This window comes from Manacus candei, unplaced genomic scaffold (assembly GCF_025592945.1).
Source record: "Manacus candei isolate 608988 ecotype Guabito, Panama unplaced genomic scaffold, ASM2559294v1 h1tg000002l, whole genome shotgun sequence".
In the NCBI taxonomy this organism is placed as follows: Eukaryota; Metazoa; Chordata; class Aves; order Passeriformes; family Pipridae; genus Manacus; species Manacus candei.
In genome coordinates, this window is record NW_026138050.1 from 9,336,706 (window position 1) to 9,364,066 (window position 27,361).

The following is a 27,361-nucleotide window of genomic DNA, read 5'->3' on the forward strand; positions in this document are numbered from 1 at the left end:
AGGCGGCGCGGGGGGGAGCGGCCGCGCTCTCCCTAATCCCCTCGCGCCGCGCTCAGCGTGGCCGCCCCTCTGTCCCCCCTCTCCCGCGCGGCGCGGTGGTGCGCGCGGCGGGGGGCGGTGCCCGGGCGCAGGTGAGCGCGCGAGCGCGGCCCGCCCCGCGCGGCCCCGTCAGCGCTGCCAGCGTGGAGCGGCCGCGCCGGGCCGGGGCGGGCCCGCCGACATGGACGGGCCGCTGGAGAAGGTCTGAGCGCGGGGACGGGACGGGACGGGACGGGACGGGACGGGACGGGACGGGACGGGACGGGACTGCGGTGGGGCCGCAGCCGCGGGGAGGGGTCTGGGGCTCGGTGCTGCCCCGGCGCTGAGGCGGCATCGCCTCCCAGAGCCCCCCCGGGTGTGCCGCCCCCCCTCAGCCGCGGGTGTGACCAGCATCCGTGTCCCGGATCGGGAACTCGGGATAACTACCAGGAAATGCTTTGGGAGCGGGGTTTGTGTTTTCTTAAAAAAAAAAAGGAGCTTATTTCCTGGCAGGGCGAGCCTTCAGCAGGACAGGAGGGGAAATGTTATTAAAGAAAATATTATTTGACTGGGGTTTTTTTTCCATTTTATACGGAGGTGTTTGCTGCCCTGTGTTCGCTCTGCTGCCCAGTGCACTGTGCAGAGCAAACACTGGCCGAGTAACACCGTGGGCGAGTGACAGAGCCCGCTCTGCCCCTGTCACGGTGAGTCCGTGGGTGCCCCACGCCTGCGGGACACCCGCCCTCGAGGGGCTCCTGCCGCTTGTCCCCCTGCCTGAGGACTGGAGCCATTTAGGATAATGAATGTTTTGGGTGCTCAGGGGTTGGCAGTGCACGCACGCCCCTCCTTGCATCATCGACTGCACGTTTGGTTTCATGTGAGCTTTGGGATTGCCCAGAGAAGTTTAAATGGGATGTGCTCCGGTGAAATGGATGGTTAGGAACTCCAGGAAGCACCTTCCTCATGTGGCTAAAGGGTTGGTAGCAAAAAAGTTCGATATGCTGCAATCCACATGAAGAATACGGTGTTATAGAGTATTTGGTGGTCTTCAAAAGCTTAAGTTCTTTACTAGTGCTGACAAAAGTTACAGTGACTGTTGCTTGTTCTGAAAGGTTTTAGTTATGAAGTAAAACTTAATCGAAATAGTAGCTTGGAGTATGGTCTCTGTCAAATGGACTCAAAGAGAGTTAATGCAGTTATTTAGAGAAGGTTCATTAGTACATGTCAGGGGTAGTACTGACAAAGTTCTTAGAAATTTGCTTGACTAGTTCATCATAAGAAACAATAAAACCACTGTGTAAGAATGAAATATCTACAGAAAGTCCATGTTTTGATTATTTGTATTCTCGATGTAAGGAATAGTCTGTAATGGTGAGGGCCCTACAAAAACTTGTATGTCTGTTTTTTCAATATATGCGGATAGATGTGTATAAACAGTTACCTTTTTTTTACTTTCTCTCTTTGTTGTATAAAAGTTGTATTCCTGTATGTAATAACATGCCACAATAAGATTATGGTCTTGGAGCCACTTGGAGGTTAGTGCCCTCTTGGAATAGTCTGGTTAAGATTGTGGTAAATCTGTACAATTTGCATTTTTTCTAGTCTTGAGTATGAGATGTCATGATAAGTCTTCTCCCTAAATAAATAAATTTCAAATTCATCCAAGATGGGATACATTTATCTTCAGAGAATGTGTGTCCACTTATCTTGTGGTTATTTAAGCATTATCATAACAGATCAGAGACTCTTTTATTTGAACCATGTGTTCTCTCCTCCTCATGTTTTTATACATGCAGCTGATTGGGATGCCAGTGAGAAATACTTTTTAACTCATATTCAAATTTGTCACAACTTTGTATTTTTCCTGACCATTTTGGTACAATCACCTAATTAGCTGTAATGCAGTGGCATTGAGTGACTGCAGTCATTAGGTTCTTGCAAATGGAAAAAGACTTTTTTTAGCAGATGAGAAACTTCCTGAGAATTGAAGACATTGCACAATAGGACTGCAAGGAAAACCACTGCAGAATTTGACACACAGGTGTGCACACCAAGTCTCATAGTTTGATTTTGAAAATTGACTTTGTTTTATCACACATTTTTTTTTTTTTAATGTATTAATTGTGTGTCATAAGTGGTATAACTCCAATTCAATTTTGTCTGAAATCCAGAAATCTTTTTTTGGGTGAACTTCAAATTAAATTCTTCTGTGTTAAATCATAACTCTGGCTAACAGAGCTGTGCTTTTTAAAATATTTTTTTATACATATATGTGGTTTTTTATTTTGATTTTTCCTCCATTTATATTTTGGTATAAGTGACCAGTTTTCTGAAGGGTTTGAACATTTCAAGTTAGGTGACTTTGTCAGTGGTAAAACAGTGTACATTTTCCACTTGTAACTTCTTGCTGTCTCTACAACAGTGTTTTCCCTAAACATGAAAAACTGTTTTGGTTTCTTGCTCAGCCCATGGCTTTTGTCTTCTGTTACTGTGCTATTTACCACAACATCCTGGTAATTTTACAGAAAACTTGTGACAGCACCTGCATGCAGGTCCTGCTGCATGTCAGGAGATAATAAAGCTTCAAAGAGTAAATATCTATAAGCCTTGTGGTGACACAGTGCCATTTTTATTCAAGCCCAGCAGTCATGAAATGGCTGCTTTCTTTTTTGTTATCTTAAACTTTTCTTAGCCTGGAGAATAAACACAATATTCTTTGGGCTGAATACTGATATTGTTTGAGATTAATTTAGTGTTGAGAATAGTTTTTGGGTTTTGATGGTAAAACTTTCTTTTAGGCAATTAAAATAATGTAGTGGGAAACTCAGGTGTACTTCCCATGAAATAGGAAATGAGCTACACCTCTGAGTTGCTTTGCACACACATTAGTTTATGTAATGTTTAAAAATCATCCCTTTATTTCATTAGGAGTACAGCTACAGAAATGTAGAATCAAGACTGTAAACCAGTATATGAAGCAACATTGTCTTTTTTGAATTTGCACTTAATGTTCAGTCTTATCACAGCTGGAGAACGTCCCCTTATCCTTTCCCCAGCTGCCAAGTGACTCCAAGGTGTGACATAATGCTCATAAAATCTTTAACAGTTTACAGATCAAAGTGCTGAAAAAAACAGTACCAGATTGGTTACAGAATAGGGAAGTAACCCCAAATCAACCCTGTTGCAGGATAACCTCAGAGAATTGGATGAACACATCCTGAAGGCAGTGAATGACAGAAGGCAAAGCAGGTCAGGGTGTGTCAGGGTCTTTGAGGGGCTGAAGGAGGCAGGAGGTGTTGGGAAGCTGAACGGACACCTGGAAGGAAGAAGCTGTGGCTGGTGCCTCCCTAGAGCTTGGGAGGACGAGTCACATCTTGGAACTCGTGTGGTCAAAGGCTCCCCTGACTGTGAGCAGAGCCAGACCCTGCAGTACCAGGGGAGGGAGTGAGTGCAGCTGCTTTAACCCCCTCAAAAAGTGTGTTGTCCTGTGGTTCAGGAGGTGATATTGAAGAACTCATCCACCAGTCGTTCTTAAAAACTGTTTAAGGCCATAAAAAAAGTATTCAGTTTATTTCTGATTGGATTCTGTACACACTTGGTCTCATTTACAGACAAAACTAAAGGAATATACTACTTTATTATGGCGTGTTATTAAAGTGGGTTCAGAAACCTTCCTTAACTAATTGGTTTCTTGCTGCAACTCTGCCACACCTATTTTTCTTGCTGCTTAAAATAAGCAGATCTCCTGCTTCCCACCTCCATGCCCTTACTAATGTGAGCAGAGGAGGAGCATATATATATATATTTATATATATGAAATTCAGCAGTAAAAGGTGGGCTTTCTTCTCTTCCCATAATTCAAGGGAGAGCTAAGTTGCTGTATATCCACTTAGCAAGTGGAAAAATGCAGAAGGGATTCATTTCCCAATTAAGCCCACATTAGAATTCAAGGACTTTCTGGATTTCATAGCATTTTATGGAGCTTAGTGCATCTTCTTAGGAGTTTTGAAGCTGTATTTTATGTATTTACTCTGCCGGCTTACTGGCAGGAGGGTTTCATGGGTGAGTAATTATTAGTGAGGCAGGATGAGTCACAGGTGAGTGTGTGTGGTTTGTAACATATGATGGGAATTTGATGTTGGTAGCAAACAAAAGCAGCTCAGAGCCCTTTCTGTAAAGCCTCTGCATCTTGTGTCCTCATCTACAGCAGAGCTGTTTGAATACTGGCACGTGATGCTAAGGGAGGTTCAAACAAGTAACTGCCTTCCAGCCACTGATCATGTTTTATGGCAGCCTGAATTAAATTATGTGAGATAATCACAATCAGCAAATTAGTCTTGTCATTTACTCCCTTAAGGGCTCCCAGGAGGAAAACTGTTTGGGTTTTTTTTTCCCCTGAACTTCTTTTCAGGTTTTCTTTGATGTGGTGCAACTCTGCAAACCACTGCAATTGTGTGGAAATATTGCCAAAGATTATATTTAGGTTTTTCTTTTAGCTATATATATTGTGTTCTCACTATTGAATGCTTGCAGTGTGTGTGGATTTTTTTAATCCTTGTGATGAGGTCTTGAACTGTTTGTATTTGTACTGCTTTTTCACTCAGAACTAGATTAAGTTTGGCCTTCATACCCAGTGGATTTTGTAGAAGACTGAAGTGTAAAAACCTATTTATTGCTGAATGCTGAGAGTTCTGGTGGGCAAATATTACTCAATATTTGCACTGTTCTTTTGTTCCTCCCCCAAACATTTGTTACTGGCCACTTCTAAAGCCACAGGATAGAGAGCTGTCAGTCTGGGTCTGATCACTGTGCCCATGCCTGGCTACTGATTCTTTCAGCCACCAACCACTTGCTATGATATGAGTTAAATCTCAAAATATTTTGGTAAAAATAGTCTTTGAACATATGGTAGCTCTCAACTTTTTTTTTTTGTTGTTTTTCTATCAGTCCTCCAGATGAAAATAGTGTAAAATCTTCATTTAAATGAATCTCACTACCTTCAGTGATTAAATTTGCTTTTGTGTCTGCATCTGCATGAGCAAAGGCATTTGCCTCTGGTGCATGTGTTGCATCAGCAGTGATGGAAAGTTGGCCTGTAGGAATAATGCTGCTAAAATACCATAGCAGACAAGCTGCTCTAGATCCCTGCAGTGGGGATAGTGGATGTCCAAATATTAAACTTGTTTGGGATTTTTTCTTTAAGCAGCCCCCACCCCTTACCCTGGTACCCCCCAACCTCAGCAGCCTGCAGGGGTAACTCCCAGAGGCTTTGGTGGGTGGGCTGATGGCTTGAAAAAGGGTTGGTGTGGAATTTATGGAGGCTCTGCAGAGGCAGGGAGAAGAGACTCTAACAGGGTCACCTGAGTATTTCAGGGTTCTCTGCTGTCTAATGTGAGGGGTCTTACCAGTGGTGTTGCCTTCTACCTTCATGTTGGGGCATATTGATTTTTCAAATATTGATCACTGTAGGTAAATCAGATTCTGCCAGATGACACCTTTCACATTCTTTGGAAGCTTCAAAGGGCATCTTATGGGATTTACCCATTTAAATGGGTAAATGTTCCTGTCCAGATCTCCTGTGTCAGTGCCACAAACTTCTGTCAGGCCTCTTGGATTAAAGTTCATAAAAGAGACTTCTTCAGAGCAGAAGCAGTTCTTTGGGTAATGCTGCTTGCTTGTCTTTGAGGTGATCATTGGTTCAGGGGAAAAAATAACTAATATGGTACATACTTTTTTTTTAGTTCAAGCATTATAAGGAGCACTTGAACATTTATTTGTCTGAAAAAAAAATCTGACTTTCCTTGTGGAGAAAAAGATTGGATCTATCAATAATAAAATCCACATCACAGTTGAGTTTTCTTTTGGTTTATTTTAGGTTAGTAGGATTTTTCTCATTTTGTATATTTTGAGTTCAGGATATTCAGCATATTTTAAATTACTATTTACAGGCTTATTAAAAGAATCTGGCCGGTGCATGAATTTGTATTGAGGATGCTGTGGGGACAGTAGTAAGATAAATGTTTTTTGATCTTTTTTTAAAAGTTGTTTTCTTTTTCCTGAAAGATGGTTGACCCTACTCTGGCAGAAATGGGAAAGAACCTGAACGAAGCCATGAAGATGCTGGAAGACAATCAGAGGTACATGCAGAGGGTTTAATACAAACCCAGCAGCTCTTTGTGCTAAGGGGAAGGTTATTGGTGTTGCTGGCATTAAGCAGAAAAAAACTCATTTTCTTAGTAGTTTATGGTCATATTGCCATTTTGAAGCTTACACCTTCACAAATCAGTGTTGTTTCTCAGGTGATGGGATTTTTAGAGTAAATGTATGTATTTTTATGCAGGTTCTGTAGTATTCAGAATATGTCCAGTGAGCCTGATTTTTCAGAGATGTGAGATTTTTTTTATTATTATTGCAGTGCAAGTAATTTTTAATTAGTGTATGTATGAGACTTCTCTGTAAGCTTTCTGTTTAAGAACAAAACCCGAAAACTTGGGAACTCTTTAATTCAGTTTGAGCTAAACTTTTGTGTTGGTCTCATCTGATTTGTTTCTGAACCTGTTGTCAGTGAAATAGATTGCAAACATGTCAGTATGTATTTCTGCAAGTCAAAGTCAGTTACTTATTCGATGTTATAAAACACAAACTAAATGCATAGTTTATTCTTGTGTCTTTAACTTAGAAAAGTGGAGGAGGAAAATGAAAAGAAATATGCACGGAAGGACATTCCTGGACCACTGCAAGGCAGGTAGGCAGCAAGAATTTTTAGATAATGCTCTTTTCAAAACCTGTAAAATATACATAGCGTGTTTGTCTTCCAGGCAACTTTAGTATTAATCATATATCATATATAATCATTAACTGTAGAATATAGTGAGTTGGAAGGACTCATCAGGATCATCAAGTCCAACTCCTGGCCCTGCACAGGACACCCCAATGCAAACATTAACATTTTCCAGGCATTATTAATAAACTTTTTCCCATAGTCACATAGGGGAAAAAATAATTTTATCATCATACCAACTATTTCCATACTCAGGGAGAAAAAAGAAAGAAAGATTACTTGTCCTTAGTTACTGAAATTGTGAACTCTTGGAATCTGATGAAGTATTGATGCCTACAGCTGTGGTTCCAACTCAAAGCAAACATAAACAAACTTTTGCTATTGAATTAAAGCACGTAGATTAAAAAAAAACACTGAGGATGATAAGAGAGAAAACCTTAAAAACCTCCAAAACCACAAAACAGCCCCCCCACACCTTTTCAGCACAGCTGTCTTAAAAAATTAAACAGAGCTCTTGTGCATGAGACAGGTAAGGCCATTGTACCTGAAAATTAAGATGTAAATTGATTGTGTCCTCTTTGGAAGACAATCCTGCAGGAGCTCAGGTTAGCAGTACAGAAAGTATTGCAAAAGCTATTTAAGTCTTTAGTGTACAGAAGATAAACCTGGTTTTGAGTGGAGACACTGAATTATCTTTTCTACTAATAAAAAGCAATTTCAACGCTCAGAGGGTGAGTTCTTACATTGCTGTAAATTTTAGCTGAAATTATGAAAGGTGAAGTGTTGTGGATCTTTCCCAGTTTCACCATGTTAGAGTGCATCATGTCAGGAGTCTAACATAGCTTCTATTTGTCAGAAACTGATATTTGTGGGTAATTGTTTAAGAGGTTGCTGAGTTATGAGCTGAAGCTGGTTCACGTGAAGAAAAATGCAGATCCTCAGATACTCCTTTCCTTTGCTCTGCAGCAGCAATGCAATGTTGTCAAGTCAGACTTTTCAGTCCAAGTGTTCAGATATCAGAAGATTTGTTTTTCTGAGTCTCCTACAATAATTAGGTACAGTTTTGAATTCACTGATTCAGCATCCTCATCTTTGTGGTCTGTTTTTCCGAGAGCAAGGAGCTATTTTGTTGCTGTTCTCGACATTCAGCAGAAGTGCAGTGCTCATGTCTCGCTGTGCAGTGTCCCACGTGGCCTCTTTTAGATGCTGGCACTTACCTTCCTTTTTGTTTTTTAATGTGGGTTTTGTTTTCCCCTGCCAGTGGCCAGGATATGGTGAGCATACTTCAGTTAGTTCAGAACCTAATGCATGGAGAGGAGGAAGAGGAAACTTCTCAGTCCTATCGGTAAGGCCAATATCAATTACTGTGTGTGGAGGAGACCTGATTTTATTATGTCCTGATTATTATAGAGCTTATACATTAAAGTATAACTTCTATTATGTATAAGTATATATAATTTCTATATATATTTAAATATTAAATATTTTCAGGTGTAAAATATCATGCAACCAGGTAATTTTTGATGGCACCTTACTTTGTATAATGAAGCAGAATAATCTATGAGGCTTGGCTTTCTTAAAATTATAAAGCTTTCATTACTAGTTACTAAATTGAATTATACAAGGGATTTGTTTCTGATGTGACAGCTCATTTTTTCTACTTTCTGAAAGTTGTTTTAAGTCTGAAAGTCTTCATGCTTTGAATACGAATAATTTTTTTTACCATGTATCTCTGCAGATTTAGAAACAAAAGGAAATAAAATTTGTCTCTATTTTTCTGTCAAATGGAAATAATGCTAACTAATCTGCAGAAGATAATTGAAAACTTAATATCTGAAGAACATTTTGGGGATTAAAAAGACACCTAAAACCCACAAGAAAAAATAACCAACAAACAAAAACCCCCCATGAAACAAATAAAAACTGTGCCTCTAAAACTATTAAGTCTCCTGAGTGTCCTCTGTGTGGGGAGAGAGAGGGTATGTGTTGGATGCACTTTAAAGTCCCAGTGCAGATAAGGTGCTTAGTTCCAGCTGGTGTTGGCTGATGGGCTCAAAGGCAGCTGAGGTGTTTCTAGGCCAAGTGCAGTGCAAGAGCTTCTGTGTGCACTGGCAGTTCAGTGTGTAATGCACAGTGGCAGGGGGGTGACTGTCATACACTGTGCTTCTCTCTGCTGAATATTTAAATTGCATGTCAAGGAATTCTGCCACTCCACATTAAAAACTCATAAACCTAAATTTACTGTAATGTCCCTGGCTTGTATTTCATTGGCAGTTACTCTGTTCTGCCTTGCAGACTCCAAAATGTTGGTGAACAGGGTCACATGGCTCTACTGGGACATAGTTTGGCTGCTTATATATCTGTGCTGGACAGGGAAAGACTGAGAAAACTTACAACAAGGATCCTTTCTGACACTACTCTCTGGCTCTGCAGGCTTTTCAGGTGAGTCACTGGGAATAAGTTATGTGTGAGTAGGTAATGATGATTGTTTAAAAATGGACTAGGGATGTCAACAGAAGAACCAACACACTGTGCCACAAGCTTACAAATATTTGAAAGGTCTGAAACACAGCCTTAACTTAGCCTAAAGAATGTCAGGTTGCATTCTCTTTAAAATTAGCAGTCCAGAATTTACATATATATTAACACCAGAATGAAGCCTTTAGTGTGCCTCCTGCTGCACTCTGCTCTTAGTAAGCAAGGTTTTGAACTGTGTAAAGGCAATCTTAGGAACCCAGATGTTTTTCCTTTCTTATTCTATCTTTGTGTCTAAATGAAAACATATACTAGGCTCATTGTTTAATCTTGGCCTGTCTTATCAAAGTTGTCTTCTAATCTGCTTTAACCTGGGAAAAGAGAAGGGTTTGTTATCATTTGTCCTCCGCTGAGCTCCTTTGCTGGTCAGTCTTATTTTAGTCACTAGACTGGTTTTGTTGGTCATATTTTTTTGACTTTTCTTGCAGGTATGAAAATGGATCAGCTTATTATCATGAAGATGATCGTGAAGGTCTCCTAAAAATCTGTCGCCTCGTTATCCACACGCGCTACGACGATTACACAATAGAAGGGTTCAACGTGCTCTATTCCAAGCAGCCTGTCATATACATCAGTTCTGCAGCCAGAACAGGCCTGGGCCAAGCTCTCTGCAATCAGGTAAAGTCAATCAGTTGGGGATTTGGCTGCAAGCAGAGCTTGCAAGTAGGTCTGGGAAAAATACTTTCAGTTTTCATTTACTGCCTGTGTTTTGCAGCAGCATTACAGTGGGAGGAAATTTTCTGCATATTTCCAATGAAAGGATCCTATGTGGTAACTTTTTAAAAAATGAGTGATTGTTTCTACATTGCACTGTGCTTTACATAAGATGTTGGCCGTGGTGCAATAGACCTGAGCCCAAACACACTGAACTATTGCAGAATTAGTACTGAATGATGCCCCTATACTGCTATGTTCAATAAATATTTATATTTTCTTAAAGAAACACTGTTTAGGGAGGAGTAGGCTGTGCTGATGCAATTTCGGAAGGTCTTGTTTGGGATAGTAAGATTACCCCCACAACCCAGCACTTTAAAGAAACCCATTTTTTCCTAATTATGCTTAAAACTTACTGGTTTTTCCAAGTAGTTATTTGCATGAGTGTTTGTAGACTTAAATGAGCTAATTGGGGCATATACAGACTTTCCTATGGCCTATCTAACATTTGGTGCACTGGTGATAGTTTTCAAACACAGCATGCACTGAAAGGAAGAGTCAAGTTCTTGAGGCCCTTGAGGGTTTTTAGACCCTTGGAAATGGCTGGCAGAGGTACTACTCACAACTCAAAAATGTGGACTGCAGAGAAGTGAAAATGGTATCATAGATGGAACTTGTCTCAGCCAAAAGTACTCGGGAAGTAGGTGGTAAAAGTTGATTGAGTAAGTCAGTGTCCTTGGTAAACCAAATGTTGATGGAAACTTTTTGATACAAGAAAATAGTGCTAAGGAAACTTACTTTATAACATAAATAAAGGTTTCTCTTGTCTACTGGTTTCTGTGTATTTCTGTGAACACAGGAAACGAGTGTTTCTCAGTGGCTGAAATTCCATCATTTTTATTGCAGCTGGGGTTGCCCCTTTCCTGCATGTGCCGTGTGCCTTGTAACACTATGTTTGGATCTCAGCACCAAATGGTAAGTTTGTCTTTCCTAAGAGCTCTTTGGTTATGCTTTTTTTTTTTTGTTGGCTTTTTATTTTAGCCTCATTAAATGAATGTCAATTATGTCGTTAGGAAAAGCTTATTAACATACTTTCACCCTCTAAGTCTTCTGTTTTATAGCTGCACAAATCACAGATGGAAGTTTTCTAAAAGCAGCTTGCATCCTGGTCTTGTAATTTGCAAAATATTTTTAATGGTATTTAAGTAAGGTGCTTTTTAGTGCAAGATTTCTAAACCACGAGTACTCAGAGGTACCTTTACAAACTACATGATGCATCTGTGTTGTATTTTTCACAAGTGCTTTATTTGACCTTCAGATTATTTTGCCTTTGAGAAGAAGAAGCTGCAAGCCACAATCATGTCCATTTCTATTTTTAATGCATTTTTCCACTTCAGGAGAAACAATTTGGTGTTTGACAAACATATTGTTTTCTTACTGATAACAGGATGTTGCTCTGTTGGACAGAGTGATTAAAGATGATGTTGAGTCTGGAAAACTGCCTTTGTTGCTTGTGGCCAATGCTGGTAAGTGCTATGGACAAACAATAAAAAATAAACTCTGCTATTTCACAAATACATAGATAATATAAAAATAAAAATATATTTGCTTAAGCAGCTTAGTGGTTGCATATCAAGAAATATCTTAATGACCACACAATAATTATCTGTCAGAGGGGTTTTTATTTAGCTGATTTTAAGTTGGATTATACTGCTGCAGTTCTGCTCACGTCAGTTCATGTATTAATATGACTGTAACTTATTTTAGTGAGTGCAAATCTCTTGTTGAAAATCAGTTTCACGTTAACACTTCAGAGTTTTTTGATGGATGTGCCATCAGCTTTAGCTTGAAAAATTTCCTTTTTCTTCTAGTTAACTAAACACAACTGCTTGTGAACAAAATTTGCTCTCAGTACAAATGATGGGGGTGACTGTTACTTGCTTTGCACTTGGAAAAATATCTGAGATGTTACCCAGTACAAGAGGTGCTTTATGCAGAGCCCTGGTTTGCAGGCTGACCCTGTGTCATTCCCTCTCCCTGTCCCACCAAGGCACTCCCGGCGCGGGGCACACGGACAAGCTGGGCCGGCTGAAGGAGCTCTGTGAGCAGTACAACATGTGGCTCCACGTGGAAGGGTATGAACTGGGAAGTTATTTCTCTGTAACTGTATTCATTACAAAGTCTTAACTAATTCTTAGCACGTAATTTTACAGCTAATCAGCTGGTAGGGAGCCACAGGGCCAGCTTTATTTTTGTCATATTAAGCGTTTTATATGGTTATAATTTGGTCGTTTTGAGATAGAAATTGATTTACATACATAGGAAGAATTAATTAGAGAGGTTATTTCAAGATAGATTGGTGATTGCTTTTATTCATATGGTAATCTTATCTGCCCTTTCTTTGAAGAGCTTGAAGTATGAATTAAAAGACCTTCTAGGCCAGGGAGGCCTCAAAGACCTTCTAAGTGAGGGAGGACGTTCTACAGTGATTTTTGAGAATGAGAAGGGAGAATGAAATGAGTGTGGAATAGATGACACTTTATGAAGGTTGTCAAGAAGGCTGCAGCAAGTGCAGTGTGCATCATAACTGAGAGGGGGATTAAACCAAGAGAAAATGAAATTCCAAGAACTTAGACGATGTCAATGAAGACTCCAGTGCTCCAAGATTGAGCCTGGAGTAGAGAGACTGTTTCTCTTGGTTCATAGTAGAGTGTTATATTTGCATACTATTTATTTCTGATACCAAATTGATGCTAAATTATGAATAGCACTTTAGGGGATGATTTCCCCAAAGGTTGGATGGAAACACTTTTAGATTGAAATGGATTTTTACTTTTGAATTTTCAGTCTTGGAATACCAAGTAGCAACATCTACTGCATTGTTAATGAAAAATATATGAACAAAAATTACCTCCCTTTACACATCAACATAGAATATTTAAACTGCAGATTAAAATGCTGTCTGTTAATATATATTTAATATGTTCTAAACCCACTCTTTCTTTCAGTGTGAATCTGGCAACTTTGGCTTTGGGTTATGTCTCCTCTTCTGTACTGGTATGTTTACTCTAGCTATAAACTTAATGATGTGCTCTAGATTTTAAGGTCATGATCTAATCAAAATATATATGGCTTACATTCTGCTTACTGTAATAAACTTCAGGCTGCTACAAAATGTGACAGCATGACTCTTACCCTGGGTTCCTGGCTGGGGCTCCCAGCTGTGCCTGCAGTGACACTCTACAGACACGAGGATCCATCCTTGGTAAGTTCAGCTTCTCAGTCAAGACCCTGAAATCTTGATTTTGATCACAGTGTAGTGTCTTGTTCTTGATAAACATCTAAATTATAATTTCTAAAAGGTGGCAAAAATGGCAGCATTGAAGAGAGGTTAACAGTGTTCTGTTCATTTTCCTCCTCAGTCCTTGGCAGCCGGGCTGACATCGAGCCAGCCCGTGGAGAAGCTCCGTGCCCTGCCCCTGTGGCTCTCCCTGCAGTACCTGGGCCACGATGGCATCGTGGAGAGGATAAAACACGCCTCTCAGCTGGTGAGCAGCAGCTTAGCAGTGTGTCCTGAGAGCTGGCAGTAGATCCCTTTGATGACTGTGATGCAGTGTAGAAGAATCAACTAAAAATAGTGTAGTTGTTGACAGCAGAGCACATTGGTTCATATTGTTACACACAAATGATGAAAGCAGAGGAGAGTGTTTGGGGGAAGGATGTGCTTTTACTGTTAGATTTCATTTTTTTTTAATCAAGACATAATCAGTCTTTGTTCTTTCTAACCAGTGAAATAATATAGTCACTTCCTTTTTGTCACTTCTCTGAACTGTTTTTGCTTGAAAGCTGTTGAGAGAAAGGCTTTTTTATTTTTCTACTCTGCTTGGTATCATATTTATTTAAGTAATAGTAAATTACTTTTAGGAAGAAGGACTTCAAAACATTTCTTGAGATGCAGTGGGAAGTGCACTATTTTTGAAGTTGAGTCCTTACCTTAGTAAAAATAAGGTCCAGTATAATGTGTTAGTTACAAAATGTGTTGTTTACATACAAAACACTTTCTTAAAGGTGCAGCACATACAGAAAATCAAAGAAGGGCAAAATGGAAATGAGAAGTCTCTGCAGTAGTTAATGAAGGAGCTCTTGGCATGAAAGACCTAAAAGAGTGAGAGAGTGTCATTAGTCATTAAGATTTTGTGGCATCTAAGATTGATCTTAGTTTTTATAATAGTCTATTAATAGTCTTAAACCACAATGTAAGAATGTCTTTGGTAAGAGGAACATGTTAGGAAGCCACCAGAACCAGTGGCTGTGAGAGCTTTGAGAAAGTTAACTTTGCTACAGCACTGCTTTAGTTGGTCACTGGAGTTGTAACATCTCTGGAACTTTGTCAACAAATACACCAAGACTTTATTTTAGTGAAAATCACTCTGTAGTCAGTGTCCTACTAAAACCAGACAATATTTTTCTCTTACATTCTAAATTTACAAATAAAAATTGGATAAGTCTCTGAGGTGTTGTAGGGGTTTGTTCAAAAACAGGAAGTTACTGTTTTTCAGAATAATTTTCAGCTTCTAAAACTGTGTTTCTCTCATTTTTATTCCCCCTCTGCTGTGGTCTTCTAGAGTCAAAGGCTGCTGGAAAACTTGAAAAACCTGGATTTCATTAAAACTTCGGTACAGTCTACTTCTAATGCTTTGGTTATATAGCTTAGTGTTTGTTAAATATAAGAATAACTTTGACTAAAATAGATATTTAAAAATATTACTTAAATCATAGCCATTGTTTTGAAGATGTTTTCTGACCAAGTTCAGTGAAATATTTGTGTGTGACCTCTAGATTGTGTTTGTTCCACTGCTCTGTGCTCGTGCTCTCAGGAGCTGACAGAGTAACATCCAGAAATTGTGTTCAGAAGTTGATTTAATTCCATTTAAAACATGGATTTTCTCAGTAATACATCTATGAAACCAGTTTCCATAAGTCTTTTTCATATATTCTGTCTGCATCTTACCCTGCTGTTGAGATCATCCCGAGAGCCCTGTGAAATTGTATGCAAAAATTATCCCAGCTGAGGTTTTTACACCAGAAATAGCTTTAGAAATTACCTATAATATATTCATTCCAAATTCAGCTTCTGTGAGATGTTCTGTCCAGCAGGGTTTGGTGATTTTACTCCCTGCCCCCATGCTCCCAATTTTAATTGACATTTGATGTATAGAAAATGCAGTCAGCTTACTGAGTAAGCTTTAGAGTATTAATGGCCTTGGAAGGTCAAGTTACTGTCTCACTTACCCTTTCCACTTAAACAAATCCTGCATCTTTAGGATTGTGAAATGCAGCCTCAGATTGCCTCCACCAGTTGCCCAGTCCATTTCTCCTATCCCCAGGGCAGGATCAATTATAATCTTATTATTCCTGCTGGAACTTCCTGGATGTTTCCCAATGATTCTGGGGTGATTTCCAAGAGAATTTTTTTAATGTTAATATCTGAAAATACTCAAAACTGAATAAACTTTTTAATACTTACTATAGTATATTTGCTAGCCACCATATTTAGATTTTATACTTTGTAGTGCCCAAATTTTAAAGATGCATACCTTAAATGAATACAGTTCTGCCTTGAATGACTAATGATTTACTTTCATATGTTTAGAGATGTTTGCTTCCACTCCTGGAGTTCACTTCCAATACTGAGATAGTGTGAACATTGTTACTGCTGTCAAAACAAAATGCTCAGCTCACACTGTGCATAATAAGGAATTATTTCCTATATTTTTTAAAGATTTAACACTGTGCATAATAAGGAATTATGCACAGTGTTAAAAATACAGGAAAATACATCTGTTAAAAAATACAGGAAAATATATCTTTTTTTTTTTTTTAAGGTTGAAGATGAACTGAGTTCACCAGTGGTGGTTTTCAAGTTTTTCCAGGAATATTCAAATAGAGGTATGTGATTTATTGAAAACAGAACAAAAAAACCCCCCACCATCTCTTTACAGTATTTTAAACTAATAATTCACTAAATGAATCTGAGATAAATGTTATGTAGTGCACTTTGGGTAACATGCTTTTTAAAAGATTGTGAATGCTGGTCATAATCTAGTGGCAGGATCCATACACGTGACAGCTGCTTTTTTTAGATAGACTGCAGTGTTTTAAATTTTCATAACAAGTAATTTTCTGCCTTCTTGAGTGAGGAGAGATTTGCATATGATTTTGATCTGGAGAGGAGATGATGGAAGCCTCTCACAAGCTGCAGTGTTTGACTGTACTGGTGGGGGAAGCTCTTGGTTTGTTCAGGTTTTCTGTTCCTTTCAGGCAGTTTGTGGCAGTGGCAAGCACCACGTGTCTCTGGTTCCCTGATTACACTTGGCTGCTGCAATAAATTAAAAACCAGCAGAATACATTAGGAACAGCTCTGGAAATGCTGTCACGGGTATCCAGGAACCACGTGTGTCTCTGAGCAGGACACCTGCACTGAGATGTGCTCCCAGAAAAGAGGATTTTGCCCCCTGAGTTACAGCAGAGGATGTTGCTGTGCTGTTTGTATGTGCACACCCTGAGGGGGGAACGTGTCCGTGGCTGAGGCAAAACACTGCCAGAGGAACATGTGGTTCTGTTGTGAGTGTTGGTTTTAATTGCCTGTGGATTTTTTCTGTCTGGCATGAGGGAGTATTGATTTGGGGTTTGATCTAATTAACAGTTGTACTCACAAAGCAAACCTATTCATCCAGCTCCAGTGACTTGGTGGATTGCTTTGTGCATTGATTTGAAAAGCTTTCCTAGGGAGAAGTCACCCACCTGAATTACAAGGATGTAAAAGGTCCATTTCTGCATGTTTTATGTTTATAATGGACTCTTAAATTCTTAGTAGCATCTTTGTGTGGCTTAAAACCAAGTAATCATTAAAACTTGATTTAAAAAAAAAAAAAGGCTGAATGCATCAAATTAAATATTGCAGACTGCTGTGACAGAATTTTGCTTTGTGAAAACACTGAGTTTATTTCTATTGAGGCATTTGAACCCCAAAACTCAAAAGTATTTTTCTGAGTTTTTTTTAAAACAATTACATTCAACTCTGTTTTACTTCTAGTATTTATCATGTTCAACATACCTCTGCAAAGAAGTCCTTGTGGGTCTGGTTGAGGCCCAGAACATGGTGTAAATGTGTTACATTATCTAGGAAATGTAATTGTCTTTTATCTAAATTTTTGGTTGCCTTTTGTTTAATTAGGTAAATAAAAATCCACTTCTGTGATTCTTTTTTATCTTTGGATCCAGATCAGACCTCACATGCTGCACAGGCCTCAACTATTCAGCACCCCATCATAAGCAATGAAAGACACATTTATGACACTTTCAATCAGTGGGTAAGAACTGATGCTTTTCTCTTTAGAGAAAGTGAAGTGACAGTGGAATGGTTCAGGGGTTCATTAGGATTTATAAACCCTTTGTTAGATTAGTTTTAAAGTTAAACTAGAGGGTATTTTGGATTTAAAAGATTATTTGGCTCTGAAGCAAAGCTGCTTTCACATTTCTGATTATTTTACATGTAATTACTACTGAAATCATTCCTGCATCTTAAGTTGTTGGCTTTTCTCTTGGTCTTGTGGGAATATGTGAAAACTTTGGAATTCTTTTAAATCAACCAGACACTCTGTTGACAATGTCTGTGTATTCTTGAATAGACAGCCTTATTTTCCAGCTCTGGAGGGTAAATTGTAGAAACCTGTGCTGTCTGAGAGCTGAGCACAGGGCTGGGATGGGTTGGTTGTGCTGTAACCATGGCACACTCAATGGCAGGGACAATTCTGCAGAAACTTATGATTTGTAACAATTGTAGCTTATCCCGAATTTTCTTAATTTTACGGATATGTCAAAGTCATATCCCCAGCAAGCCTGAAGTGTTTTGGTACAGGAACTGATTTTGAGAAATACGGAGAACTCTTTGCACGTGGTTCCCCTGAGCTGTGGGCACAGCCTGAGGCAGGGGCTGCAGGAGGTCATGGTGCTCTGTGTGCTTCTCTGACTGTGCCCTGTTCCTGCAGCTGGGAGAGCAGCTGGCACAGCTGGTTCCTGCCAGTGGAGTGGATGTGGTAGAGCTGGAAGATGAGGGCACGTGTGTGCGTTTCAGCCCCCTGATGACTTCTGCAGGTAACACTCACTGCATTCAGCCCCTTGGAAAAGCTGGCATTTGCTGCAGGATTGTACAAGTCTCCTGCTGTAAAAGCAGGGGTGCTCAAGAAACTCCTCCCCTGTGGTGAGGATTTTCTCACAAACAAAACAAAACAAAACTGTCTCAGTTTTGTTGTTCTGCTGCACCTTGGCACTGGGTGCATTAGTGATGGCTCAGCTTCGTGGGTGACATTGCCTCAACACCTCTGCAGAGAGAGACTTTTACTGGTTATTTTTTAAATTCATTAGGAAAAGCAAGGGGAGAAGCTGTTTGCTTCTAACAGTTACATTCCTTCCCTGAGCTGCTAAACACCAGATGCCTGACCTTTCTACCCAGGGGCTTCAACACTGCAAGGTGCTTGTGTTCAAAATATAGCTACTTTAGTAGAATAATTATTTACTAAATCTGTGGGGTTTTCTATAATTATTGTTTTCCAAAACCTGTGTTTTGGAAAGTGTCATAAATTTCATTTTTAAGCCAGCACTGTTGTGCTACTTAGTTTAGCCTTGGCAGATGCACAGTGCAGTTTGTGCAGGGGCTCAGGGTGATGCAGTATCTCCTGTTAGCTTGGGGGGGGGAGTAGCTCATGTGAGAGGGTCCTGATGTGCACTGAAAAACAGATTTTAGAATAAAATGACTTGGTGATGCTGTGATGTTTTGGTTTAAACCAGCATGGGAGCTAATTTGTGACCAGCTGGTCTATGGGAAGAGGATTTTTTTCTGATGCCAGCTACTGATGTAATGAAAAAGGATATTGTAACATATCCTTATTAGTTTGTAACATGAGAAAATCCTTTTTATTAGCTTTATATGAAATCCTTATGTCTTTTAATTTTGATGTATCAGGGGATAGATAATTGAAGAAAAACACATAGATCAAGATATTCGATACTGTCTGTAAATTCTGTTTATGACTGACTTGCAGAGAGCCTTCTTCACAGATTACTTAATTCAGATATCTCTGTGATGTCCATCACATATATCACTCACTAACACATCTGCTCTTTAGTTTTAGGAACTGAAATACAAGACATTGATCAGTTGGTGGACTGCTTGAAGATGAAGATCCCAGTATTGACAAGCACTCTGCAGCTGAGAGAGGAGTTTGAGCAAGAAGTGAGAAGAACAGTTGGCCTGTTGTATATTGAAGATCTTGGCTGGCCAGGGTTAGGTGTTGTAAGGTAAATTATTTTCTTCATTCTCTATTTGGATAGACTGTGTTTTAACAGGCAGAAATACGTGGCCTCTTTAGTTGTGATCTGGATGTATCATTTGCTGGTTATTATCTGGCTTTGCACCCAGTTGAAGCTTTTGAGGGCTTTATAATGTTATTTAGTTTGATTGTGTCTGTTAAAGAAAAGCTGAAGTGCTGTTTTAGCAAAATTAGGGCACCACTTGTAGCATTATAGGCAGTTTGTGGCTCTGTTAGAGGGATATGTGATGTGCAAGTGCATCCTCTTTTTAGCCAAGGGTAACTTAGATTTTTATCTGTAATGGCACTCACTGATATGCTGAATAGCACTTGGGAAAAAAACCTCCAAGTGCCTGTTGTGATCCTTTGGGAAGGCTTCTGTATAGTCAAAACAGTTCAAGTATAATCAATATATCAACTAGAAATCTATTGAGTTTGCAGTAGCAGATTTGCCCCACCCCAGAATCTCTGTTTACAAACCAGTAAACTTGCTGATCTGAGCTGTAACATTCATAAAATACAGGAATTTGTAGAAACATGCTAAATGTGCAGGTATTTTTGTATGTACTGTAAAGTAAAATTGCTGTTTCTTGGCTTGAAGGTACAACTACCACAGTGATGAGAAGAATGATGACAAACAAGAAAAAGAACTAGAAAAAATCAATACAGAACTTCTGAAGAAGTTAAATGAACTGGAGTCAGATCTCACTTTTTCTTTGGGTAACTGCACTATTTAAAAAACTTCTGTTCAAGCTAACAGTCATTGTCCTAGCTGTGTTAGAGTGGTTTGATAGGTCATTACAGTGCAAAATTAGCTGCTGCCTATGTGGTTACTGCACAAAGAACATCTGTAACTGTTTGTTCCTCCCCCCTGTTTCAGTTGGGAAGTGTTCACCAAGTGAGTAGGTGCACTGTTCCCAGAAGTACTTGTGAAAACTGATTTATGGGCAACTAGGCCAAGAAGAGTTTCCTTGTCAGAAAGATTAAAAGCTGCAGTGTCCCTCTGTAAACTCAGCCTTCTCAGGTTGTGCTGGATCTAGTGAAAAGCAGATCTCATTCCAAACCCACTGGCACTGATGGTTTCACTGCTCTCTGTAGCTGGATTAAAAGCTTCAGATGACTTTTGTGATAATTAGCAACCCTCACATTTACACAGTGCCACATAATAGCTGCAATAGCATTAATTTGCTTACTCAGAACTCTGATCTTTTTCCAGTCAGCTTTCAAGAATTAAGTGCCCTATGGATGTGGAACCAAGTAAGCTGTACATGGCAAAAAATTAAGGAGTTTGAAGCATATCTAACACTGATATTTATAATACACTCCTTGACTGTATAAAATACCCATGTTTTTCTTGCTCAGATTATGTTTTCTGTCTTTGAAAACCTCCAGGGCTGAACTTTTTTGGTCTGCATAATTTATACCCATGCAGATCCTGCCCTTAATTACTGAAGGGGGTGTGTGTATTAGGATTTCCAGATTGACACACATGAGTGTTGCAGCCATTGCAAGATTGTGCCAGATTTGTACATCACAAAGACTTGGTTCTCCCTGTGCTCACAGGTCCAGAATTTGGGGGGCAGAAGAACTGTGTTTACATTGGAATGGTCACGGAGGATCTGGATGTGTCAGAGCTGGTTGAAACCATTGCAGCAACAGGCAGAGAAATTGAAGAAAATTCCAGAGTATGTATTAATAAATCACAGAATATTTCAGTACCCTTTTTTTTCCCCTTTCATATTGGCTTCAGGACATGGTTTTGTTCTTTGTGAAAGTAAAAGTTGTACTCGCCCATAACAGTCTTATTTACTGGGGAAGGAGTGTTTTGTTACAGGTGGTGATATCCTGAGGATGTCTGGATTTGTGTTCATGGTCCTGTGTGCAGTAGTTTTAATGAAAAACTTCAGTGGTACTGAAATAGACTCATTTAGTCACTAAAATTTAGGCTGTCAAAAACCAAAAGTTAAGGTGGGGGTTGATTGTGAGCTCGTGTTTCTCTTTTCACTGCTTGATGTGGTAGGATTGAAATTCTTTATATACCAGTTTTAAGATAAAACTGTGCCCTAAAATATGTGGAAAACTCTAAATTGGTGGCTTTAAACCAGAAATTACAAATAACCTATTAAAGTAATAAAGCTGATGATGGAACTCCTATTTGTCAAAGCATTTACCTGAGTAGAGTTCTCCAAATGTTCTCTGAACCAGAATTCAAAAATGACCTGCATCACAAATGAACATCTGTCCCTTCTTTCCTTTAGTCTTGGACATTTAATTTCCTCACCTAAAAAATAACCAGAACTTCAGAACTCCTTGGCCTGTTTCTGCCCACAGGAATATGTTGCCACTTGCCCTGTTTAGGTGAGGGATGGTTGGTGCAAGAGGGAGGCTTTTAGAAAAAACCTGCATCAGTTCCAGCCTGCCCTGAGGACATGAAGTAAATACAGTAAAAGCCAGAACCAAAAGTGGAGATAAACATCTTGACTAGACCAGAAAACACACTGGTTCTTCCTGGTGCTCCAAGTGCAATTCCCTTGCACTCTGTCCTGAAGCCAGTACCTCTGGGTATTGAGCTTTCCCTGGGGGTCAGTTCCTCACTGGCCTCTCCCCCAGGAAGAAGAAGCAACTTCCTCTCTTTCCTTTTATTAAGTGACAGTAACACAAAGTATGGGCACTTTGGAGGAAGTGCCTGTCTAATCTAGACCTTGTGCAATATTAAAACCCATATAAATATATAGAAATTGGCATTTGTCTTGCCCAGACAAAACTGAGGCTCTGTTTTTTGATTTCTTGGGTTTGTTCATTCCTTGCCCCTGCAGCTCTCCCAGTGAACTGCCTGTCCTTTGCAGTGTCAAACATGGCTGGTGCTGGCCTGGGCTGCCACAGGGACCAGAGTGGCAGCTGTTTATGAAATTAGAAAAACAAAGGGAACCCAGGCTGACATATACCTTGTCAGACTTGCTGTGAGGCTGGTTTAAGTCCCAGGTGCTTCTAGAAACCAAAATGTGCTCTATAAACCTAAAAATTCTTCCCAGATATTCACCTTAGTTGCTAAGCAGGTCTTTGAAGACTTTGGGTCACAGGCTCATTTCTAAGTGTTAAGGAAAAAAAAGTACCCTTCCTGTTTAAAATTACATTCTCTCCTCTGGGTTTATCTGTTAAAAATCCTGCAGTAAGCCTGTACATTCTTTAATTTACAGTCATAATGAAATAGAGATTGTCAAATACTGTCTTAAATTAGAAAAATATCTGATTACCCTGTCTAGATCCTGAAAACCTGAACTGAAAAGTTCAAGTCTGAATAATATATGTAATTATTTCTGGCTTTATTAGCTGTTGGAAAACATGACTGAAGTTGTTAGAAAAGGGATCCAGGAAGCACAGCTTCAGCTTCAGAAAGCAAATGAAGAACGACTTCTGGAGGAGGTAAGGCTTTAAACATCAGCTGTACTTGAGGTAACTTGTCACAAAGGGGTCACTTGCTCACCAGCCACTGTTGGGTTGTGCTTTGCAGGGGCTGCTGCGACAGATTCCTGTGGTGGGCTCTGTGCTGAACTGGTTTTCCCCCTTCCAAGCCTCTCCGAAGGGAAGGACATTCAATTTAACAGCAGGTGGGGCTCGCTGCACCTGCACCCTGTTACACTGTTGTGGGGGCTGTTCCCAGTTTGACACTGAACTTGCAGCACATTCCTGTGCTGGTTGGATCATGAGTGACATGATCCACCCTCAGGATGTACAAGAACATATTTGTAATTCATGTCTGGTGTTGTGGAAGGAGCTGCCTTTAAGCTTTTACATCGTTGAATCTGATGTACCAACATAATACTTTCTGAAATTATAAATTTCCACTATAAAAATACTGTGGCAGAATTAAGAATGAATATTCCTGGACTCAGCAGTGCCTGTCACACCTGGCCTGGCTGTCTGTGTGTCTGTAACCTGCAGGGAAGACTTCCTGCTGTGCTTGGGGCCTTTCTGACTCCGGATGCACCCCCGGGCAGGTCCTCACAGCAGAGAACAGCCATGTTCCCCTGGGAATGCTGACCCCTGCATGGTTAGATACCCCTTCCATGTGCACTGCTCCACAGCTTGCAGCTGGGAAGATGTCAAGTGCCCAGGGGGGAAAGGAAAAGGGCCTGCAGGGTGTAGCAGTGTTGTGAGTGAGTGTGAGGGGAAACCATCCATTTTTGAAGTGTCAGTGCTCCTGTTCCCAGGTACTCAGAAATGGATCCCCCACCACGTGGCAGTTTGAACTCAACCAGCACATGCACTTTCAGAAATGTGCATTAACAAGAAGACTTACATACCGTACAAATGCAAAGAGAAAACTGCTCCAGCCTGGGTTGTAGTCAACTTCTTTTTTTTTTTTTTTTTTTTTACCCACAGGCTCTCTGGAATCCACAGAATCCACGTACGTGTCAAAGGCCCAAGGAACAGGCACCACTCCACCACCCACTCCCACTTCCAGCCTTGCAAAGCAAAGACTTCCTGGTAAGTTTCTGTGTCTTAGTTAAATTTCTAAAACTCGCTAAAACACCCTGATACAGGATGAGCCATGTGATTTTCCATCTTTTTTAATATCTGGAACTGGAGCTCATCTTCTACTGCCTTAAAAACCTTATCGTACACGTGACACAGACCACCACCCCAACCTCTTTTCTCCCCACAAATTCTTCCTGGGTCTACAGGAAGTTGTTATCCCAGTAGCTGACAACAGTCCATGAAATCTGGAATCTTCCTCTAGAATATTATGAGGTTATTGAGCTTTAAAAATGAGCAAGCAACAAGCCAAACGTTCTATTTGAAATAAAAGCATAACGTCATGTAATCATGTACTTCAGCAACTGCATTTCTATTGCTACCAAATATTTTGTGGACAAAGTCCTTCTAAGGTGAAGATCTGTTAAATCTATGGCACTCTCTGCATAGTTGTATTAGTAATCAATGCTGATCTGATTGGCAGGAAACCCACAGTTTTAACTCACCTTTTGAGCTGGTGGCTTCCAGCCTGTAGTTTTCTATGCAGGTTTTTTCCCTGGAATGACTTCAGTGTGTGTGTAGGCAGTTTGGTTTCAGCTCAGTTTTACCTGTCTCTGCATATACAGGATACAAGGACAGGTGCTTTTACTTTGCAGACCTGTCTCTAACTGCAAGGGAGAGTGTCTATATTTAGGTACAAAGCTGCACCCAAACAAAACCTATTTTTTTGCAAGTTGTAGAATTATGATACTTCCTTTGAACTTGTGCACAGCACTGTTTGTGTTTGCTGCCTTCATGGGTACTGTGTTCTTCAAACACTTTGCAGGTCAGAAAGCTTTTAAAAGGTCTCTAAGAAGCTCTGATGGGTTCAGTGAGACCAGTTCCATCAGCCACTGTGATGACCTGGAGAAGATGGATCAGAGACCCCCAGCTCTATCCCCCAGCCACGAGCAAGGACCTTTGGAGACAGAAAAAACAGAGGAGCAGAAGGAGGTGGCACAGGCACAGACAAACACTGAGGACACTCACAGTGACAAATCACCACCTGACTGTGCAAAGGGAGAGGAACAAGTAAGTGAAAGATAAAATCCAGTGTGGATTTCAGACTTTGCCAAGGCAGCCCCTGCCCAGGGAGGCAGGGTGTTAATGATGCATTGAAAATGTGAACAGTGCCACACACTAGTACAGTAATAACTACTGTAACTTATTAACTGGGATTTTGCACAAATATGAATTCCCTCCCCTGGGACAGAGATTTGTCTTATCATACTCTTGTTACAGTTGCTTTAATCCTCTACATGTCGGTGTCACCAAAGCAGTAGTGAAATTTATTAAGTGCTCATAAACATTTGTAAAAACACTTAGCAATTATCCCTCCTGCAGGAATCTACGCATGGTAACACTTGCTGACAAACCCATCAGCCATGCACACGGTTAAAAATACAGTTGCACCCAATAATTATACTACTACATAACAAAACCCCCCAAACAACTGCCAGTTGTTCACCTATTTACAGTTCAGTTTAACCTCTCCTGCAGTCACACTACTGCCTTGCTTGCCTTTTGTTACCTTATCCAGCACCTTGCCCAGCAGCCGTGGCGGCGCTGGGAGGGCCGGGCCCGTGTAAATAGGGGGTCACTGAGGAGTGCTTGGCCAGCGGCCATTTGTTCTGCTGTTGTGCTTCACCCACCCAGCCACAGCCCTGGGTACAGTGGGGACTGAGTTCATGAGTTCTAAGCCTTTTAGAAAGAAATAGTGCCTCTGCATGCCTGACCAGCTCCCTGCTTCCACCCCTGGGAAGGATCACCAAGGCACCGTTGCGTTCCTTTGCACGGCATTGACACCAAATCCGCTCGCACACGTTGATGTGGTGTAACTGGAGTTCTTTCTGTTGTGTATTTTTAAAGGTAGTTGTAGTAAAGCTTGAAAAACCAATACATTTGTGACGGTTTCCACACTTATTTTTTGAATAACAGTAACTTACCTATGGTAGGAATTGTACAGACTCTAAAGAAACTATTTAGGTTATTTACAGCACAGCACAACTTCAGAGTGTCTGGGACTACTTTGGATAAATCCAAACCCAAGGTCTAAAAGTGTTTTCCCCCTGGATCATCTTAATCACTTCACTGCAGATTTTCAGAGCCTCTTGTGGAAAGATCTCTGGCAACACTTGCTTTCCTTGAGTCACCTGATTTTGATGCAAACCATCCCATCCCTGGAGAACTGGATACAAATACTGGGTTTTTTCTTCCCCTCCTGATGGGTATCCATTAATACCATAATGGCTGTAGTGGTCCTGGGGCTTACTTTGATAATCTGAAAAATTTAGGGTTTTTGAATTGTACTGGCACCTGATCTGACTCTCAGCTCCTCAAGCCTGCAGGGCTGGGATGCCACGAACAAGGTTAATTTTGCTGTTGGGGTAATTTATGTAAATCAGTGCAATTTTTCTAAAGTGCAAAAGCAATTAAGTTGACTAGTCTTCCTCCTTGGTTTCTTTGGTGCAATGAAGTATGTTAATAATAAGAGTAATTTGTTGGGGATGAAGTTATCACCACAAAGATTAATTTTTAATGTTTTTATATTTGGAAGTGTTAAATCAGTAAGTTTTGTTGGAATGAGCTCCATTCTTTAGATACTTACCTGAATGTTTCAATAAAGATTCTTCAAATTATCACTCTGGAATTAAGTTCTTGTTGAAGGACACTTCCCTACATTTCAGCAAGCTCTAAGTGTGTGCAGCTTCCTTTCACTGTGTGTGCAAAATCACTTTCTGAAGTGCACACCAGTGTACTGACTCACCTTCTCAGTCTCCAGCACTGCCCCCTCTCTACCTGTGCCCATCAAATTACTGCACTGGAGCAGCAGAGCCTAAACAAAGCCAAATTCTTACTTCAAAAACCCTGATTCCTACGTAAGTAATGCAGAAAAAGCAAGTTACTTCTATCAAAATATTTTATTTTGAAAAGCACAGGAACAATGGTATTTGTGACCAGCAGTATCCTTTTTACAACAAATTGCTCATCTTGCAAGACTGTACTTCCCTAAAGCAGTTGTGGTGGTTGGGTCCAGGTTAGATCTTGTCAGAACAAACCTGTTCCCACAACCCTTCTTTGTTTTTCTTGTAGATGCGAGGTTTGCTGTCGGGGAACAGGGACCGAGATGGAAAGGGATGTGCTTTGAGAAATGTTAATGTAGATCGGATGTGGGAAACAAAGTGGGGTGGCTCAGCCAGGGGCGACGTGGAAAGATTCTGAAAAAGAAGATGGGAGCAAGAGCTGCTTGATATTCAGAGCACAATGTTCTCCAGATCCTGCCTTCCAGTAAGGATATTCCCCACCCTCCCGGGGCCAGCAGTGCACTGGAAGAAGTTCTGACAGACTGCATCCCCTCCTCTCTACTCAGCCAGAAGGGGAAAAAAAAAAAAGCTGTTTCAGGTACCTGTAAAATCTGGGCATCATCCTGTTCCAACCAGAAGTCCACGTGTGGGAAAGGCCCCCAGAAATAAGGCCCAATACGGAG

At 40.4% G+C, this 27,361-nt stretch overlaps 1 protein-coding gene across 2 annotated transcripts; it reads left to right on the forward strand.

The window, feature by feature from the left end:
- Positions 1 to 108: 108 nt before the first annotated feature.
- On the forward strand, positions 109 to 27,231 carry PDXDC1 (pyridoxal dependent decarboxylase domain containing 1). Of its 2 annotated transcripts, XM_051782923.1 has the most exons (25): positions 225 to 241; positions 616 to 722; positions 6,082 to 6,155; positions 6,698 to 6,763; positions 8,061 to 8,144; positions 9,095 to 9,241; positions 9,763 to 9,952; positions 10,895 to 10,963; positions 11,436 to 11,514; positions 12,039 to 12,123; positions 12,997 to 13,045; positions 13,152 to 13,253; positions 13,411 to 13,536; positions 14,614 to 14,664; positions 15,874 to 15,937; positions 17,273 to 17,361; positions 18,040 to 18,145; positions 19,177 to 19,348; positions 19,961 to 20,079; positions 20,923 to 21,044; positions 22,690 to 22,782; positions 22,871 to 22,967; positions 23,743 to 23,847; positions 24,662 to 24,906; positions 26,968 to 27,231. In XM_051782923.1, exons 3-25 carry the CDS (start codon positions 6,082 to 6,084, stop codon positions 27,094 to 27,096), a joined length of 2,463 nt encoding a protein of 820 aa, XP_051638883.1. In that variant the 5' UTR covers positions 225 to 241; positions 616 to 722; the 3' UTR covers positions 27,097 to 27,231. The 2 variants fall into 2 exon arrangements, with proteins under 2 accessions (XP_051638876.1, XP_051638883.1); XM_051782916.1 differs by lacking the exon at positions 616 to 722 and having other exon boundaries at positions 109 to 241.
- Positions 27,232 to 27,361: the final 130 nt, after the last annotated feature.

Excerpts from the sequence above, each read along its gene's own strand:
- PDXDC1 (XM_051782916.1), top strand. The coding sequence starts at position 221 with ATGGACGGGCCGCTGGAGAAG. Across the intron at positions 242-6,081 it reads TGGACGGGCCGCTGGAGAAG|ATGGTTGACCCTACTCTGGC; the intron begins GTCTGAGCGCGG and ends TTTTCCTGAAAG. Across the intron at positions 6,764-8,060 it reads CCTGGACCACTGCAAGGCAG|TGGCCAGGATATGGTGAGCA; the intron begins GTAGGCAGCAAG and ends TTCCCCTGCCAG.